General features: G+C 41.6%; 4 protein-coding genes and 1 non-coding gene across 5 annotated transcripts; 3 read left to right on the forward strand and 2 right to left on the reverse strand.

The window, feature by feature from the left end:
• Nucleotides 1-3,134, forward strand: LOC133717785 (receptor-like protein kinase FERONIA). Its single transcript, XM_062144523.1, has one exon. It carries the CDS (start codon nt 328-330, stop codon nt 2,944-2,946), a length of 2,619 nt encoding a protein of 872 aa, XP_062000507.1. The 5' UTR covers nt 1-327; the 3' UTR covers nt 2,947-3,134.
• A 4,497-nt stretch (nt 3,135-7,631) lies between these two features.
• On the reverse strand, nt 7,632-8,861 carry LOC133715579 (uncharacterized). The gene is made up of 3 exons (XM_062142115.1): nt 8,644-8,861; nt 8,454-8,573; nt 7,632-8,379 (listed from the first exon to the last, which is right to left on the reverse strand). The coding sequence occupies exons 1-3, from the start codon at nt 8,836-8,838 to the stop codon at nt 7,798-7,800; spliced, it is 897 nt and encodes a 298-aa protein (XP_061998099.1). The 5' UTR covers nt 8,839-8,861; the 3' UTR covers nt 7,632-7,797.
• Nucleotides 8,862-11,482: 2,621 nt separating this feature from the next.
• On the forward strand, nt 11,483-14,679 carry LOC133715257 (mRNA cap guanine-N7 methyltransferase 2). Its single transcript, XM_062141682.1, has 11 exons — nt 11,483-11,672; nt 11,769-11,850; nt 11,959-12,053; nt 12,401-12,472; nt 12,583-12,692; nt 12,817-12,939; nt 13,028-13,120; nt 13,528-13,596; nt 13,774-13,862; nt 13,950-14,044; nt 14,173-14,679. Exons 1-11 carry the CDS (start codon nt 11,556-11,558, stop codon nt 14,347-14,349), a joined length of 1,122 nt encoding a protein of 373 aa, XP_061997666.1. The 5' UTR covers nt 11,483-11,555; the 3' UTR covers nt 14,350-14,679.
• A 131-nt stretch (nt 14,680-14,810) lies between these two features.
• Nucleotides 14,811-14,883, reverse strand: TRNAR-UCU (transfer RNA arginine (anticodon UCU)). The gene has a single exon. It is a non-coding gene; the product is annotated as a tRNA-Arg (tRNA).
• A 2,507-nt stretch (nt 14,884-17,390) lies between these two features.
• On the forward strand, nt 17,391-19,329 carry LOC133717874 (ras-related protein RABC2a-like). The gene is made up of 6 exons (XM_062144622.1): nt 17,391-17,652; nt 18,112-18,180; nt 18,266-18,331; nt 18,572-18,693; nt 18,785-18,913; nt 19,021-19,329. The coding sequence occupies exons 1-6, from the start codon at nt 17,523-17,525 to the stop codon at nt 19,132-19,134; spliced, it is 630 nt and encodes a 209-aa protein (XP_062000606.1). The 5' UTR covers nt 17,391-17,522; the 3' UTR covers nt 19,135-19,329.
• The last annotated feature ends 189 nt before the right edge of the window (nt 19,330-19,518 follow it).

The raw sequence follows: 19,518 nt of genomic DNA on the forward strand, positions 1-19,518 counted from the left end.
GAATTTTCCAAGACTAAAATCGCTGCCGTTGATGCTGGACGAAAAAATCATACAACAACCCATCCTAGAGCTCGGTCTTTCTTTTCTTTCGTTTAATGCAAGCTTTATCTCGAGAGTTCTAATGAAATATACGGTGCTTATAACTTGTTTCATAGCGCCTGTAAAGTCTTTTAAGCTTAATTATCCTCCTTCAACCTTCAACTTTCCAAAGTCCAAATTTTGAATTAGAAAATTAAACACAGAGTAGTGTTATGCTCATGATTCTATAAGCATAGTAGCTTCCCCTGTTTCCAACTTCATCCTTACTCTCTCATCTCTCTCCCTACGATGAAACCAATCATCACTCCTCTCTACCTCTACTTGTTCCTCCACATCCTCACTCTCTTCGTCACCGGTCAGTCGCCACCATACATTCCGGTCGACAATATCACCCTCGCCTGCGGCAATTCCGGCCAATCGAGCTCCAATGGCCTCAGAAAGTGGAGTGGAGATATCGACTCAAAATTCACCCCAATAGGTACCGCATCCCAATCCATCGATGCGCCGCGATCGTCCACCGCTAGCCAAGTCCCTTACACCAAAGCTCGGCTCTCTCGCTCCAAATTCACTTACACAATTCCCCTCTCTCCCGGCCAAAAATTCATCCGCTTGCATTTCAATCCAGATACATACAACCCGGACTTCCAACGCTCCAATTCCCTCTTCTCCGTCACCGCCGCCGGCTTCATTCTCCTCAAAAACTTCAACGCCTCCGGCACCGCCGATGCTTCCCGCAGGTCCCCGCTGGTCAGAGAATTCTGTGTAGACATCAAGACAGGACAGAGACTCGAGATCACCTTCAAACCAAGCAAAGATGCGTACGCTTTCATCAACGGAATCGAAATCGTGTCCATGCCCACCGGTCTTTACTATACTTCTTCAGTTAAATTGGTCGGCACCAGCGCAAGCACATATCCGATCGGAATCAACACAGCTCTGGAGATGGTGTACCGAATCAACGTCGGCGGAGGCCCCATCTCGCCGGAAGCAGACACTGGAATGTACCGGAATTGGGACACCGCCGACGAAATTTATTTGGATGATGTAAGTAAAAAATTCAGCGTGCTACCGCAGAACAATACAATCGAGCTCAACTTTGTCAAAGTTCCAAAATACTCTGCCCCAAAACCAGTTTACATAACAGGTCGGTCAATGGGAATGAACAAAACCATCAACAAGAGCTATAACCTCACATGGAGATTTCCTTTAGATCCCAAGTTTTATTACCTGGTGAGACTCCATTTCTGTGAGTTTGAATCTGATATTACCGAGTACAGAGATCGAGCGTTTCAAATCTTCATGGCCAATCAAACCGCAGAAAATATTTTTGATGTTATCCAATGGAGTGGAGCAAATGGGAATCCAGTTTACAGAGACTACGTTGTGGGCATGTTCACGTCTCCGGTTGGAAGCGAGAAGAAAGTTAACCTCTCTCTAGCACTCTCAGCGCTCAAGAGAGATTGGTATACTACATACAACGATGCCATCTTGAACGGGCTAGAAATCTTCAAGCTCAGCGACCCGAGTGGGAATCTTGCCGGACCCAACCTCGACCCGCCCCTGGTACAACCGAACAGCCCAAGTAAGAAGAAGTCTACTCCTATGGCAGCTATTATTGCAGGTGTAGTTTCCGGGTTAATTATGCTCTCTCTTCTCGGATTTTTTGTTTTCCGGCGAGGGAGAAAGGCCAAGGACTATAGCTCAAGTCAAGTAAAGTGGGGTCTGCTTTCTTTTCCAACGACTACTAAGTCCACCACGTCTTACGGTTCATCTCTGCCGTCCGAGCTGTGTCATCGCTTTTCATTGGCGGAGATTAGAGCCGCCACGCAAAACTTTGATGATTCGAACGTTATTGGGGTTGGCGGGTTTGGTAACGTGTACAAAGGTACCATCAACGGTGCGTCCACCCCCTTTGCGATCAAACGGCTGAAAGCGGAGTCGTCACAGGGTGCCCTTGAGTTCAAGACGGAGATCGAATTGCTCTCCCAACTCCGTCACGTCCATCTCGTGTCTCTGGTCGGGTACTGTGACGACAACGGTGAGATGATTTTGGTGTATGACTATATGGAAAATGGGACCCTACGCGATCATTTGTACGACTCGGAAAATCCACCTCTTCCTTGGGAACAAAGGCTTCAAGTTTGTATTGGTGCGGCGCGTGGATTGCACTACCTTCACACTGGTGTCAAGTGTATGATCATCCATCGAGACGTGAAGAGCACGAACATCTTGCTGGACGATAAATGGGTGGCCAAGGTCGCTGATTTCGGGTTGTCGAAAATGGGCACGACCACCATGTCCAAGACCCACATTAGCACCATGGTCAAAGGCAGTTTCGGCTATCTCGACCCGGAGTACTACCGTCGTCAACAGTTGACTGAGAAGTCTGATGTGTACTCGTTCGGTGTGGTATTGTGTGAGGTGTTGTGTGCTAGGCCGGCTTTGATCCGCACAGCGGACAAGAAGCAAATGAACCTAGCTGCATGGTTTACGGCCTGTCATGGAAACGGAACACTTGACCAAATCATTGACCCGAATTTGAGGGGTAAGATTGTAAATGAGTGCTTGAACAAGTTTGTTGAAATTGCAATTAGTTGTATGCATGATAATAGGAGTGAACGACCGTCCATGAATGATGTTGTATGGGAGCTTGAGTGTGCATTAAAACTTCAACAGACCGCAGAGGGTTCGGATTTGAATTTCAATGCCGGAAAGAAGGGTGAAGATGAGGCTTCACTGGTGAATGATAGTGATGCAGGGTTTAGTGGCACATGGGAAGACTCATCAGGTTCGAAGAACAGCAAGATGACCGAAACTAGTACTAGTTACCAAAATTCCAGTGCTAGTGATTCCATTAAAGGGTTGTCAGGTACAGTCTTCTCTGAGATCGATCCCAATGGAAGATGATTCGATCATATATGATCGTTGAGTGAAATTGTAAATGTTGTGCATTTGTGTTTAATGATCTCACCTCAGTTTGTAACTATATATGTTGTGTGCTTCGATCCAAGTGAGTAGTGTGATGATGTAATTGAGTAGTGTGATGATGTAATTTTGAACAAGGATATATCATTTGCTCCTACTTTTTGTGCACCTATCAGAACCCTAGTCTCCTTTTGCCATTTCAAAGGAATTCTTCCAATTTTGCAAGTAATTTTGAAGATTATGTTGTACACAATGTTGAATGTTCAGTTCTTTTGTTGTTGATGGATCTCAGTGATGTCTCTTTGAGTTTTTGGCTTTATGGGACGTTTATTGCTAGACCCTCTTCATTACCTCATTGCTTTGTCATGTTGCACATACCCATTGCTATCCCAACTTATGTAGGTCTTTTACAACGTACGATTGAAATTGTCCTGTACGTTGATCAAAAAATTTCTACATACGATCTATTGATTTAAAGGATGATGACCTACTTATTCTCGGTGTGGTTCTAAATTAAATTAATAAATTTAAGCATAAACAGTAGAAGCTTCATTTGTCCACATGAACCACCTGATCAACTAAAAAGAAAATACAAACAACCAACAAACCAGTAGTGATACGCCCCGTATCAGATTTACCCTTTTACTATATACAAGTTAATTACTCTAAGTTTTACTTTCCTCGATTTTTGTTTTACCGATTAGGGTTCCTAAGAATTGACTTTTTATAGGATAACAATTTAATTTCCCTCACGAAAATTATAGAGGACGTTAAACCGAGTCCGTGGATGTATTTGGGAATGTGCTCTTTCTACATGTACTTAGCTCTCAAAACCTCTCTGTTATTGTATTTGGGAATGTACGTGGGTTTTTCAAATTTTGGGATCTCGGGTTACTTTGTTTGAAGCTGAATTGTGATGGGTTGCATTGAAATTTGGGATTTGTTCATAAACTTGGGAGCTTTTAATAAAGTCGATACATTTGATGGCATTACTGTTTATCTCTGATATAATTACCATAACCGTGTTAACTCAAATGATACGTACCAACCTCATTCTCGATTTCCCTGTAATAAAAATGTATATGAATCTGAATAGTATCCATAGAAAATGAAACTACTGATGTTTTAAAAAAATTATATCAATCATAAACACATATTGTTTTGATTTTCTATACTGTTTGATATTTTCATTATGAAAAAATTCTGAAAATTGTATCACTATGTTACCAAATGGTGGAATTTTTCATGTTGGGTGTCAGGAATGAGTACAGATGTAATTTATAACAACACAAGAATGCACTATGTTATTTACTTTATAGATAATATGCTATTTCTCTCTCTTTCCAAATTTAACAATTCAAGGTCAGCTCTTTCTCTTCTTCTACATCATTCATTTTAGAGAGGTAGGGCTAGGGATGGGAATGCAGAGGTTCGTAAATATGTTGTTTTCTTTTTCCCTTGATCTCAAATTCTAGAAAGTGTACTTACATGAGCATTTGCAAGCATAATTAGCTATAATGAGCCACGCTCATGTTACCGCCAGCGGTACCAACTCCCGCCAAAGGAGTGACCTACGGGAACACAGCCAAGCAGGCTACAGCCTGAGCCCCGGCTTACCCCCAGGTCACCGCCGACGCGCCTCCACGCGCCACGCCAAGACAGCATCAGAAGCTCCAGAAGCTGGGAACATAACATATCAGTCCCACATCAAAAACATGGAGAAGATCAGCTCCCTCCTCACCTATAAAAGGTTCTTTCATCTCTCCTCATTAATTACGCATTTACTACTTACCTACTGTTACTTTGTCAACATAAGTACATTGACTAACTTAGGCATCAGAGAAGAGAAGACAGCCCAACGCGGTCTCCCTCTGACGCCCTCTGTATTTTACTTGACAGGTAGCGGAAGCTCTGAGAATATCACGAGTAGCGGTCAGCCCTTCAGACCAGCATTAACCAGGATTTAGCTACCGCTAAATCTTAAGCATTAACATTGGCGCCGTCTGTGGGAACCCTTGAACAAAAGGCCATCACATCACAACAATCACCATGACTAACGGTAGCAGGGCAAACGTTGAAGAGCAGGCCGATCAATCTGCCAACCCCCATCCCGCCAACCCAACGGTTAATGTTAACCGTGAACTATTCAACACACCGGTCAACCCCAGCGTGGAACCCCAGATTACTCCCCAGGTCCCGCCAACTCAAACTACAGTGGAGGCTCGGCCGAGTAACAGTCGCCCACTGGTGCAGGACCTTGCCACTATGTATGAGCTGGCATTGGCGGACCTCAACAAGGCAAACAGGGAGCGCGAGCAGGAGCGCAGAGAAAAGGCCGAGGCCCAAAAGCAGGTGGCCACGCTGATGTCAAGATTTGACAAGCTGAAGAAGGCCCTGGAAGCAAATGCTAACCCAGCGCAGAGCGAGCAATCGCGGAGCACCAGACGCAGTCGACCCAATACCGGCGGATTGGTACCCGCACCAATACAGATGCAGGTACCGCTGAACCCACCAGAACTATTGGGAATGGGTCCACCTCCCCTGCCCCCCCCTAATGTTCGAACAAGAAGTGGAGTCACAGCCGCACACCAACCGCTCGGCAGCTAGGGCTAGAACTGAAGGTAATCCACCTGTCCCCAGGCGGGAACTGATCCAGCGGAATCTCCAGACGAGACCCACCGGCGACGCAACCGCCCTAATCCTAGAAAAGGTGCAGTAATTAGAACAAAGGCTAATCCGGGAGGAGGCAGGCGCCCCAACGCCAATCCCAAACCCGCTCTTTGCGTCCAGGCCAAGACCATTCACCGCCAGGATCCTGCAAGCTGTCAGACCAGCACATGCAAAGACACCAAAGATGTCACATTACAGCGGCATGATGGACCCCTTCGTCCATATGGACACCTTCAAGAAAGTCACTAACAACAAGGGATTTGATGACGCCACCCTCTGCCACTTGTTTAGCGAAACGTTGGATAGTGAGGCAATGAGCTGGTTCTTTGAATGCCCGCCGGGATCTATCGACTCATTCCACGCACTATCACACGCTTTCCTCTCTCGGTTCATCCTGTTGTCCGCCGGACATCATAACACAACTCAACTGTTCAACGTCAAACAGGGTGCAGAGGAAACATTAAAGGCATTTGTCACAAGGTGGCGTGCGGCGGCGTCTCAGTGCTGAGACCTGGATAAAACAATGGCGCTGGCAGCCTTCAAGCAAGGACTCCTCAAGGGACCATTCCTCTATCATCTCAATTACAATCATCCAAATGCTGCATATGACCATGTCATGAGCGAAGCCGTCATCCACGCACAGGCAGAGTTCATCACATATGGAGAGGCCCCACCACCACCGCCAACACCTGCAAAGTCCACTCAACCCTCCGCCAGCCACTCAACCCCACCACCACCGCCACTCATCATAGGTATGGTGAGATCGATTCCTATTTCACATAAAAAGGGTTTCAAAGGACTGAAAATGAACCTGCCCTTTACACCAAAACTGAAGGTAAATCAAGCATTCTTATTTGTCTCCTTATATGTTGATGATTTGGTATTTACTGGAAGTTGTGAAAAAATGATTTCAAATTTCAAGTCTGATATGATGATGAAATATGAAATGAGTGATTTGGGAATCATGCATTATTTTTTGGGAATTGAAATAGTTCAATCAATGGAGAGAATCTTCATTACACAGAAAAAATATGCAAAGGCAATTCTAGTTATCAATGAAAAATTTCAAAAAGAAGATGGAAATGGTAGTGCAGATAAAAGTATATACAGAAGTTTAGTGGGAAGTTTGCTTTACTTGACAGTAACAAGGCCAGACCTTATGTATGCTGCAAGTCTGTTATCCAGATTTATGCACAAGCCAACCAGAGTACACTATGGAGTTGCAAAGAGGATCCTGAGATACATTCAAGGTACCATTGAATTTAGTATTATGAATGAGAGGAATGTGGAACCAAAACTCTTTGGTTTATGTGATAGTGATTGGGGAGGCAGTGTTGATGATTTGAAAAGCACATCTGGGTGTACTTTAACACTTGGAACTGGTGTATTCTTTTGGGCTTCAAAGAAGCAAAAATCAGTGGCCTTATCTACAACTGAAGCTGAGTATGTGTCTGCATCTATAGCTACTTCACAAACAATTTGGCTCAGACGAGTCATTGAAGATTTTGGTGAGAAACAAGAATTTGCAACAACAATTCTCAGTGACAACAAGTTTGCAATTGCCATGAGTAAGAATCCTGTGCCACAGTAGGGCAAAACATATTGCCTTGAAGTTTCAGTACATCAGGGATGCAGTTGAAGAGAATGAAGTCGATTTGGTCTACTGCACTACTAAGGACCAAGTTGCAAATATCTTCACCAAAGCTCTACTAAGAGAGAGGTTTGAATACCTCAGAGGCGCATCTAATCCCATACCATCTAGTTTATTAATCATAATGATCATATATTAAGTAAAGAATCTTTCCTCATTGAGATTTGAGTTGATAAAAAAAATCAAAACAATCCCTAAATAGAAGTGTCTGGTCACGTATCTTGGAATCAAATTGCAAACAAAGTTACTTGATTACTAAAGCACCTTAAACCCTACAATGCAATCATCCTAAATCCTAATGTTTCCGAAACTGCTGAGAGAAACATAGAAAAACGAACACACCCAATTCCTCTCTTCAACAATTTCTCTAGCATTTTATTAAAAAGAAACTTCTCTTCTTAACCAGTGCAAACAACCCAGCCACTCGAAAACGAAAACAGAAAAATGGGCATTCCATTGTTTATGGGAAGATCGAATCTGATTCCTAATGAAAAATTGTCATGTTTATGCACTCAAAATGCTATAGTAGTAGTAGTCTTGCTCTCTTTGACAGCAAGAGGTTCATACCATTGAGGACCAAATCCAGCAGCTTTCCTCGCTTCTTCGTTGAAAGGAGGCTTCAAAGGCCCCCTAAAATGCTTCCTCACAACTTCATGGAACTTCTCAATCACTGCATCTTCCTCATTTCCATTCAAACCTTTTCCCATCGACCTCAGGAAAACATACTTAAACCATTTCACTCCCGCAGAACAATGCGTGATCTCTTCAGGGTACACCACTCTCTCCAGCAGCCCCGCCGTCTTCTCATCACCCCCATTGCGAAACCTCGCAATGGTCGTGGGCAGCACATCCATTCCTCTCGCCTCATGGACACAATGCTCCACCGCCAACCGCGCCAGCAAGTCATCCGATGTAGCAGTCGCCGAGTCCCATAACCCGTCATGCGCCGGCAAAGCCCCATAAAACGATCCCATCTCCTCCAGCCTCGAAGCCAAGAGACTGAAATGTCTCCCTTCGTCCTGAGCCACCTTCACGAAATCAGTGAAAAACTCCACCGGCATTGCCTCTTGCTTACCAAACCTAGCAATTATGTCCTGCACAGACAACAAAACCGTAAGCAACAAAACAACAATATCGAATCAAATCAGAGACTAGTACTGTAGTGTACCCAAGACAAGTCAATCGCCCAGCTCTCCGTGTGCGCCAAGCTATGAACCATTGCTTGCCTGCTCTGCAAGCTACCGCCTCGGCCCAGCTTCGGCATCTGACTCGGCGTCACCAGCTTCACCTGCACGCACCGAATCTCATTCAGGAATTGCATCGAGGGGGATAAACAAGCGATCATGAGATTACCGTACTTGGGTGAGCCTGGCGGGGCGGTCCGGTACGGGGAGGTCGAGGGTTGGGTTGTAGGGGAGAGTGATGGTTCCGTTGAGCCATTGTGAGGCGACCGAGTCGCCGAGTCGGGCCTTGTCGAAGGGGTCGGCGGTGTTTAAAACTCGGAGCGCCGCTTCAACTAAGGTGTCCATTGATTGAACCCCAAGCTCCTTCATTTGTGTGGCTACAAATAGTAGTAGTAAAAAAGAAAAAGAAAAAGAAAAAAAGGGGGCAAAAAGAGAAAGAATTCGGGTTATTTAAACCGTATTTGAACCGATTATTTTGGGTCGGGTTATAGTTAAAGGGGAAACGGACTTTTAGTTTATGGTCCCTCTTGATTCTGTCCCTGATTGAGATTTTAGTACCTAGCATTTAGAAAATGTTATTGTATTTACTCAACTTTAATCTTGTTTTACAGTTTAGTCCCTAACAAAAATATTAACTTTACTCAATTTGTTATGATCCGGTCAGATAATCTATTGATTATATGGTCAGTCGTGTTTAACTGTTGTTGGATTTAGATCTACTGATGAATAATAAATCACAATTGTCTAATACTAATCAATTGACCACAAGATCATGAACTATTTTTCCAAAGTCATTTTTTGTCAAGTCAAATAAACATTATATTCTTGAAAAAAAATAAGATAAACATTAAAATGAAAAAAATAAATTCTTTCATTCACTAAAGAGAAAGCATTACAAATATTTTTTAGAAAAAAACTCTATTTTTTTTTAATTTAGAATTTCATTAAACTAGATATTAAAATCGCTCAAAAGGGCGTCCTTAATAAACACGCGAGCATATAAAAACTAAGAATGGTTAAGAATCCTACACCTGGAGAAGCATCATATCGGGGAGGGAAGTGTTGAAGAAAGGACTACGATTTCAGGTGGGTGATGGAAGTGGTATTTCGGTTTGGAAGGATCCTTGGATAGCGTTACCACTTTCTTTCAAACCTTTTTCTCCCATAATGGAAGGGACGGAGGACTTTATGGTGGAAGACCTCATAGATAGGGAGAATGGAGAATGGTTACTAGACTTGTTGGATGAACTTTTCACAAATAGGGAGGTTGAGAATATTGCTTCTATTCCATTAAGTCTCCGGGGCGCGTAAGACAGATTAATTTGGCATTTTGACAGGAGAGGTATTTACAATGTTAAAAGTGGCTACTATGTGTTTAACAAGGCACAAACTGCTTTGGAAAAGGCTACTTCTTCTATGGCCGTGGAGGGTGGAGCTTGGCGGCGGTATTGGCAGATGATATGGGGAGCTAATGTGCCTCCAAAGGTGAGAGTTTTTATGTGGAGGCTACTCAAAGAGATTTTGCCAACTAAGAGTGCTCTGGCTAAGAAGAAGATCCATATCCATGATTTACGTTGCATGTTCTGCATGGGGGACGTCGAAACAGGTACCCATCTTTTTAAAAATTGCCCTGCTTTACTTTGTTTTTGGTTATATGGGCCCTTGAAGTTGAATGCCTTGGAGCACCCAGCCACATGCATTAAGGAGTGGACATTGGACATGCTAGATGAGTTGACCAATGATCATAGAGACTTCTTCTTTGTGGGCAATATGGAGGGAAAGAAATAAAATGGTCTGGAATGATGCTGCGTTCCAGCCTACGTTTCTAATTGATTGGGCTGTTCATTTCTTGAATGATTACCAGAAATATCATCCTAAAGCTGTGAAGAAAAAGAAGAGGCCTTTAACCAAATGGAAATGCCCACCTAGTGGTAGGCTGAAAATCACTGTGGATGGGGCTTTTAGAGTGCATAATGGTTGTGGAGGCATTGGTGTAGTGGTCAGGAACGACGCTGGTATGGGTATTGCTGCTCTGGCTAGACCTTTTCTACATGCTCACTCAGTCCTAAATATGGAAGCTGAGGCATGTAGAGCGGGTCTTCTACTTGGTATTCACCAAGGTTGGTCTGAAATTGACATTGAAAGCGACTCTGCCATTCTGATTGCTGCGCTCAATAGTTCGAAGCAGGATTTCTCTGAGGTAAGTCGGATTTTAGATGATTGTAAAGATTATTTTAATGCTTTTCAGTCAGTTAGAATTCGTCATATTTACCGTGAAGCAAATGATGTTGCTGATAGACTTGCGCACCTTGCTAGTTTGTTTGCTATTGATGATGTTTGGTTAGATGAGACTCCTGCTATTATTCAGGATGTTCTCTACGAAGATTATTGTAAGTGTTTTCCTGTAGCACCGGGTTCAGGTTTTATGTCCCCCCCCCCCCCCCCGTTGCAAAATCATACTATTAATATAATAAATAAAACCGGGCGTGGGGCTGAGCCTCCCATTCCAAACCCCTTTCAAAAAAAAAAAAAAAAAAAAATCAGTACCCACAACAACTTGAGCTAAACTATAAATCTCTACGACTAACATGACTACATTATGAGTAACAATTAACTGAGGATAATTTCCTAATAGAAGCTTAACCTCCTCCAATAAAAAACCTAGAAACGAATCATTCTCCTCTTGACTGTTAAACTCCATTGAGTCCATCTTTATTGGCAAAATGAAAAAAAACAAAATTTATATTTGAATTTGAACACCAAAGTAAAGTGCAATTTTCATTATCAGTTATTCGGTGATATATATTTTCATCAAACATTATATCTAAAAATTATATTTTATATAATTTAGTAAAAATATCCGCAACTTTAACGGTTTTTGATCACCGCCGAGAGGAGCTGGAGGTAAAAACTACATAACAAAAATGATATTTTTGAAGTATGTGTGGACCGGGTAAAAATTAAAGGGACCAAACAGATATAATTTGTTATTTTGCCAACGAGGACCTAAGATAGGAGGTAATTATATTCGTTTCTGACTCTTTGGGGGACTTTTGAGAGGTTTCCGACCTCTCTGAGCTGCAGCGATGATGATGATGATGACTCAACACCCGGCGGCGCCGAGAGCCGAGTCGACTCACAATCGACTCTACGAGTTCGCTAAAGCCGCCCTCACCAAAATCTTCGTCCACCCCTACGCCTCGGTCTGTTGTCTCTCCCCCTAAACCCCTCTCTCTCTCTCTCTACTCACATACACGTGTATTCATCTAATTGGGTGATTTGTGGTGGTGGCTGTGAAGGTCTGTGAGTTGTACTGCGGCGGCGGTGGACTCGACGCCGAGAAGTGGGACGAGTTCCAAATCGGTCACTACATTGGAATTGGTATTCCATCATCCTTGTTTTCTATGCTTTTTTTGTTTGGTTGTTGTGTAAATATGAGTGTGATGTAATGGTGGTGGGTGAAATGTGATTTGTTGTCGTGATTGATAGATGTTGCGACGTCCGGAATAAGCCAGAGAAGAGAAGCGTGGGAGAGCCAGAGGAAAAGTTACACTGCTGACTTCTTTGAGCTCGACCCCTGCATGGTCAGCCCTCTCTTTTTCTATCTCTCATTTTGAAAAGTTGAATGCCAGTGTGGTTTGAACTGAGTCTTGCTCATGTTTAGGATTGTTCATATTTTGATCTTAACCTCTAAATAGTATTGCACTACTTGTTACTTGTTTTCCATGAACTAAAACAACCGGTGGAAGTTGGTGTTAGTTCGCTATTGTGCATTTTCGATCATAAGTTTCCGCCATGTCTGGTGACTGTCTTAAAATATTCGCGTTGGAGATTTATATATTTTTTGCTACCTTTTTTAACTTGATCAATCCAATTAGTGGTTGTTTGGTTAATACATGGCTTGAAATTGGATCATTTTTGTGTTTGACAGGAAGATATAGAGCCACATCTGAATGAGGACACCATTCTGGCTGATTTAGTTTGCTGCTTGCAGAATTTGCAGGTTTCAATATACTTTTTCTCATCTTTCCCTTTTTCTTTTTGGTTTTAATGGACATGTGTTTTCTTTAAGAATCCCATGTTTTGAATCTTTAGAGGCTTTTTCACTTGCAGCTGTGTTTCCAAACTGAAGAGAAAGCAAGGAGGCTCTTGTTAAATGTGTCGTCTTTACTGAAGCCAGGGGGTTATTTTTTTGGTATTACTCCTGACTCATCTACAATATGGTATGAATTATGCTTGCTAAAGACCCGTCCATTAATTAGTTTTATAACCAGCATTGAATAGCTTAATTATTTTCATATCTATGGAGATTGTTGTTGCTAGGTTATTAACATTGTAATTATACAGGGCAAAGTACCAGAAGAATGTAGAAGCATACCACAACAGAAGTGCTGGCATGAAACCAAACATTGTCCCCAACTGCATTAGATCAGAGAACTATGTGATCACTTTTGAAATTGAGGAAGAGAAGTATGTATTTTTAGATATTAGGGATCTTAGCTTTTGTTTTCTTGGGTTGTTCCCTTTTAATCCCAATGAGTTTACTTGAAACTTCCAGGTTCCCCTTATTCGGAAAGAAGTACCTGCTAAAATTGGCTAATGATCTCCCCCCTGAAACCCATTGCTTGGTTCATTTCCCTAGCTTCATTAGGTATTATTTCTTTCTTGCTTCCAAAGCTTGATTCTAATTGTAGGTTGTTGTTTTGTTTAGTGTGACATACATTTTACAATCTGTCATTACCAAAGTTTATCTATGTTCAAGGCTTGAGTTTATTAATGATCCTTAGTTTAAGATGGCTTGCTCGCTCATACTTGTTTGAAATTGATCAAGTTCAATCCTGAGTCTAAAGTAATTGGAAATTCAACTCTAGATTATACATTGGATTATGAATAATTTCTTCTAACTATGTCATGTGTCTGGAACTCTGGATTGCTGTCGTCATAACGCCATGGAACAGCTCCTTGGCTTCGTCAGACGCACTGTTCATTTGCTTGGCTGTACTTGTAATGCCTTAGATGTTGATTTTAAAATGACCATTTTTGTTTTATGATACTCAGGTTAGCCAGAGAAGCTGGTCTTGAGTATGTAGAGATTCAAAATCTAACTGAATTTTATGATGACAACAGGTTTGAATACTAGTTCTCTTCTTAAATTCATCACAAGAAGATAGCTTACTATATAATCCTCTGAATAAATCTCTGAAGCCATATTCTATTCATTTCAGAGATCTCTACTTCAACTTATCATGGCTGACTTCTAAATTTTATTTTATTTTGGTTTTTTTTTTTTTTTTTTTGCTTTAGAGCACAGTTTGCAGGCATGCTAATGAACTATGGTCCAAACCTTGCGGATCCGAGAGGCAGACTTCTTCCTCGATCATATGATGTGTTAGGTGATGCATTCATTCTATCTATCTATCTTTGTAGTATTGCAACTATTGTTTATAGTTCCTCATTTGCTTGATAATTTTCTTTTGCAGGTTTGTATACCACATTTATATTTCAAAAGCCAGACCCTGATATTGCTCCTCCACCTATGACACCGGTGCAGGATGCACCATACATTATTGACGAGGTTAGTATTTTGAAATTGGGCCTAGGAAGAAATTCTACATTTTCAATCTGAGAATCATCTTGTTATGTTCATTATGGTTCTGCTTTATGTGATTTCACTATTGAATGCGTTCGCTTTCAACATTGTAGAAAGAGTGGCAAGGAACCCTCTGGAGAGATGATGAAAAGAGTGCACCTGTAGAGCCGCCTCCTCTTCCCGGCCTAGGGAAGATCAGCGAGCAAAAAGGGATTTTGGGTCCTGGCCCTGCTGAGTTGCGTTTTTCTGAGCCACTTGACCTGGTGGTTGTTGCAAGCAAGAAGAATTAGGATTGGAAACACTGATTTTTAACATAGTGGTCACTCTTGTGCAAAGTTGTAACACTAGTGTAGACTGAGGGTTCAAAACTTCCCGGGTAGACTCTGTGTTAGATAATTCTTTTTCTCCCAGGTGGAATATTGTACTCGTTTCCTGGGTGAACTTCTAAGCTATATATGTACGTTTCGTGTACTAGGGAAATGTACTAGGTTAACTTAATCTGAAGAACGGAGCTTTTACATTTGAAAAAGCAATTTCAGTTCAACAGAAGCCAATTGTTCAAAGACCAGTAATGAAATTGAACTTGTTTATGCTCAGGAAAATGCATTTATAATTCGGAATTCTTCAGTCTTGTCAAAATTTTCTGTATAATTGTTCTCCAAAGAAAACCAATATTAAACAGAATTTAGATAAATAAATTAAAAAGGGTTTTGTTGCTAAGGGAAAAAAAAAGGTTCACAAAAATAAATTGCACGCCCAGTGGGACTCGAACCCACAATCGCCTGATTAGAAGTCAGACGCCTTATCCATTAGGCCATGGGCGCTTGTTGGTAGGAGATGCTAGTGCTAACAAATATAAATCAACTATGGTGAATTTGAAGTTAAAACTCTTTTCCTTGCACGGTAAAAGAGATGTATACAGAAAATTACCATAGCTGACTTTGACATCAAATTTGATGGTGTGTAGAAAGGAGATGAGGATGGTTGTTGGTCGCTACGGTGATGGGGACGCAATTTGGGGTTCTGGGATCCAATCATCCAAATCCCCACAATTTGAGGGATCAAATTATAATTCAGAAATATAATCATGTCGGTATTTCATTATAGTAAAATTATGGGTACGTAGCATTGTTGTGGTTGCGTGCTCTTTGCATGGTGGACACTTGTTCATCTCTGGCATTGTCCAACGCCCATCCCTCTCTCTCAGTTTTGACATCATCTATAGTTTTAGGTGGATGATAGGCTCTCTACCTCAAACCTGAATCTTTGTGTCATCATCAACTTCTGTCATCAAATCGTCTTAAACTTCGTACTATACTACTACAGTGTCTTCCCAACTTGGATTTCCAGGCTTGCTTGTAAAAAAAAAAAAAATGGAAAATCGATGAATCGAACAGACTCTTAAATATTTTTTAGGGTCCTTGAACCAAAGCACCAAAATTGACAAAAAGTATCCTACTTGCCCCAGCAACAAATTTTTATTCCCACCTACCCTGTTTAATGCAAAATGATAGTTTTGCCCTTCACTTAATTAATTAATTACATCTGCCTCTATGTCTCTCTCCTCTCTCCACGATCTGAACTCTCTCTCTCATCGCTCTCCGATCTGCTCTCTCTCTCTCTCTCTCTCTCTCTCTCTCTCTCTCTCCTCTCCGATCTGCTCTCTCTCTCTCTCTCATCACTCCCGGATCCCCAACTCCGGCGAGGTTCGACCTCTCGCCCAGGTTCTGCTGCAACTCGCAAGTGAGCTCGACCGCGTCCAACCGCTATCGCTCTGACAACGCCCGCGTCCAACTGCTGCAACGCCCAGATTCTGTGCAACTCGCCGGTGAGCTCGACCGCATCCAACCGCCTTGCCGGTGCGGGTCGACTTTTGCCCGGATTCTGCTACAGCTCGCCCAAGCTCGGCCGACGCTGACAACGACGACCACACGACGTCTTCGATGGCCTCCTGGACGCCGCCGGTGCTCGACCCAGGCTGTGGCAGAGGAGAGAGGTGATTGGGTGCCCAGAGCTTTTCTCTGGGTGCCCAAATCAATTTCTAGTTTTTTTTTTTTTAAGTAACAGGACATAAGGAAAGAAAAAAAAAAGGTCCTTGAATGTCTATTGCCCTCTAATAGACGTCTATTACCCCTCTATTGGAGGGCAATAGACGGCTATTGGGGGGCAATAGACGGCTATTGGGGGGCAATAGACGTTTTGAATTTATGTAATCTCTTTGTTTTTTTTTCTGTAATCAAAGTTTTATTTGTCTAAATTTAGGGAGATTAGTTCTCATTTTGGCAACTGAAAGTCCTATTGGGGGGCAATACATGGCGGATAGTCGTCTATTGGGGGGCAATACATGGTTGATAGTCGTCTATTGGGGGCAAAAAAATTTTCCGGTGAGATTTTCAGCAAATTTCGGTGGCCGGTAGCCGGTGACCGGAATCCGGCGACCGTTGACCGGAAACAAGCGAAAGTTGACCGGAATCCTGTGGCCGGTCACCGGACTCCGGCGGTCGGTGACCGGGCTCCGGCGAAGTCTCCCATGGTTTCTCTCTCTTCCATTTTCTCTCTCTCTAAGTAACAAAGGGGTAAGGGTAAAATGGTATTAAAAAAAAATAAAAAACAAAAAAAAAATCTTAATGGGGTATTAGGGAAGACCTCCTTAGAATGTTTTGGGTAAGAGAGAATTAAAAAAACTTAATGGGATCTCTAAAAATGGTGTAAATGGACAAAACCCCTATTTTTTATATTTACTTAAACTCATAAATCAAAATAGTTCTTATTTTCATGCTAAACAAACAAGATTTTAGCTTGTTCTATATCCACGTGGTGGGGAAGTCGCTACCTAAGAATTTCTCTTTTTGTGAACTCTAGTCTATTGCTTATCTTTCACTATCATTTCCGTGAGAAACCCTATTCCCTCCTCCCTATTAACAGTTCACAAGTCTTGTTGGGACGCAAATAAATGTGAAGGCCTTTAGGCTAAATGTGCTTTATAGTGTGTGACACGCACAAGGAGACAAGTATTAGCTGCCAAAAAATCCGGCGTAAGGGCTAAGAAAGCTACAAAAACCGTTCAAGAAACAGGAAGTTTGTGTCCTAATAACCTGCCAAATCCATTTGCACAAATTACAGGACTGCAAATCTGCAATCATTCTTAAGTTCTTAACCGACTTGAATTATTCACAAATTACTTGAATATTTAAGCTCTCTCTCTCTCTCTCTCTCACTCACTCACTCACTCATATACAGTGTACACGTATTAGCTACCCGCCAATAACACCTGTCTTTGTACCTCAGGAAGTTTCCTATTTGCAATTCTAAGACTCTCTCTCTCTCTCTCTCTCTCTCTCTCTGTTGTCTCTGTAGTTTTGTATTTTAAGAGAAGATTAGAACCAGAGAAATATCAGTGAAACTAGAGAGTATTAGAAGAACATATATATACATAGAGAGATAGGAGAGAGAGAGAGAGAGAATGAAGGGTTCACCAAGAAATTATGATTACTCATTCAAGATTTTGCTGGCTGGTGATTCTGGTGTTGGAAAGAGCAGTCTTCTTTTGAGCTTCATCTCCAACTTTGTTCAAGACCTTTCTCCTACAATTGGTACTACTGCTACTAATACTCTTTCATCCCCCTTCAGATTTTAGCTCTTCCATGTTCTCTTTGAAATTAATGACTCAGTCACATGTCCAAGTACTTAATTGGGTTCCATATCTTGTGAAATACTGGAGTTCTGTATCTTTGCAAACTTTATGAACTCCAATGGTGGCATGCATTGATTTTTCTTTCCATTTCGTTGTTGTCTTTGTATATGAACTTATGAAGAGTCTTATAAGTTATCACCACTAGATGGAAATAACCAAATTATAAGGCCATACTTGTATTTGTATACCTGATCAGCTCCATGATTATGACTTATGAGCGCTCTGTTTCTATACAATTGCATATCTTAATGTTGAACTTCAAGGAAAATTTCTAAAAGTTATACTTGCTTTGAATTCTCTGATTGTTATTATATTTGGTGCTGATCGATCTTCTGTTCCAACCATTTCACTTTTCCAGGTGTGGATTTCAAGATCAAACAGCTTTCAATTGATGGGAAGAGATTGAAGCTAACAATATGGGACACAGGTATCCAATAATGGATTTTGAATTTCCTCATTCGCCATTTCAATGGAATTGGTTTGTGAATATTTTGTGTTGCTTTTGCGCACAGCTGGACAGGAGAGGTTCGGAACAGTAATAAGCTCTTACTACAGAGGTGCACATGGAATCATTCTCGGTATGTCATTTCATTTACAAATTCTGCATCGTCTGAGTTATGAACTGATCATTTATTCTTGACTTGTCTATTGTCTACACATGTTTCTGCTGTTCACATCATATAAATATGTGTTCAGCCATGGAAGCTACGTATATTTTTGTTTCTGTTCATTGGTTGAGTTGCTAATTGATATCAGAGCGTTAGCTGAACAATGACAAATCAAAATCGGACTGATTTCTCATTTGATTTCAATCGCAGTGTATGATGTAACACGGCGAGAAACCTTTACAAATTTATCGAATCTGTGGGCAAAGGAAGTAGACCGGTACTCCACCAATCAAGATTGCATTAAAATTCTAGTCGGGAACAAAGTTGACAGGGTAAGTTTGATTCTGCTAGCTGTGGTTTCCTACATATACAAGAGTGCCTGCTAAATACTCAAATCTGATTGTGTTGTGCAAAACTTTCCAGGATAAAGAGAGGGTTGTAACCAGAGAAGAAGGGATGGCACTTGCACAGGAGCATAAATGTTTGTTTCTTGAATGTAGTGCTAAAACTAAAGAAAATGTTCAGCAATGCTTTAAAGATCTCACATTGAAGGTATCAATCTCACATTTAGAATCTCTAAGACCTCACATGCTTCAAGGCTTTCATCTAATCACACATCACCAGTCTTCTAAGTTCTACCCAATTTGTTGGTTTTACAGATGCTGGAGGTACCAAGTTTACTGGAAAGTGGATCTGTGGACGTGAAGAGACAAATTTTGAAGCAGAAAGAAGCAGACCTGATGCCTTGCAGCGGCAATTGCTGCTCTCAATAGAGAACATTAGTTCATGCCAGTACAAAAACTGGTGTAATGCAATTTAGGTGGACTCGGATCTTCAAAAATCCTTGTCATCACTTCCATGATTTTTTTTTTTTGGGGTTTCGTAATAGTTTCTAGCTAGGTTATTGAACTCTGCAGATGTCAAGGGTTTGCTCGAGTGCTTAGGGCGTTTCAAGATTTAGAGTTTGTTAGAGAATAATGCTTCTGTATGACTGTATCTACAAATGTCTATAAATTACATAAGATGTACAGAAACTGCAACAATACAGAAAATAGCTTAAAATGTGCACATGGAAAGTTGTATTTTGCATCCTTCTTTTTGTTCTGAGCAATTTTATCATCTATTCATTCTTTTCCAGAATTTCGTATGTGTTCAAT

Source organism: Rosa rugosa, chromosome 6, assembly GCF_958449725.1.
Source record: "Rosa rugosa chromosome 6, drRosRugo1.1, whole genome shotgun sequence".
NCBI classification, from domain to species: domain Eukaryota; kingdom Viridiplantae; phylum Streptophyta; class Magnoliopsida; order Rosales; family Rosaceae; genus Rosa; species Rosa rugosa.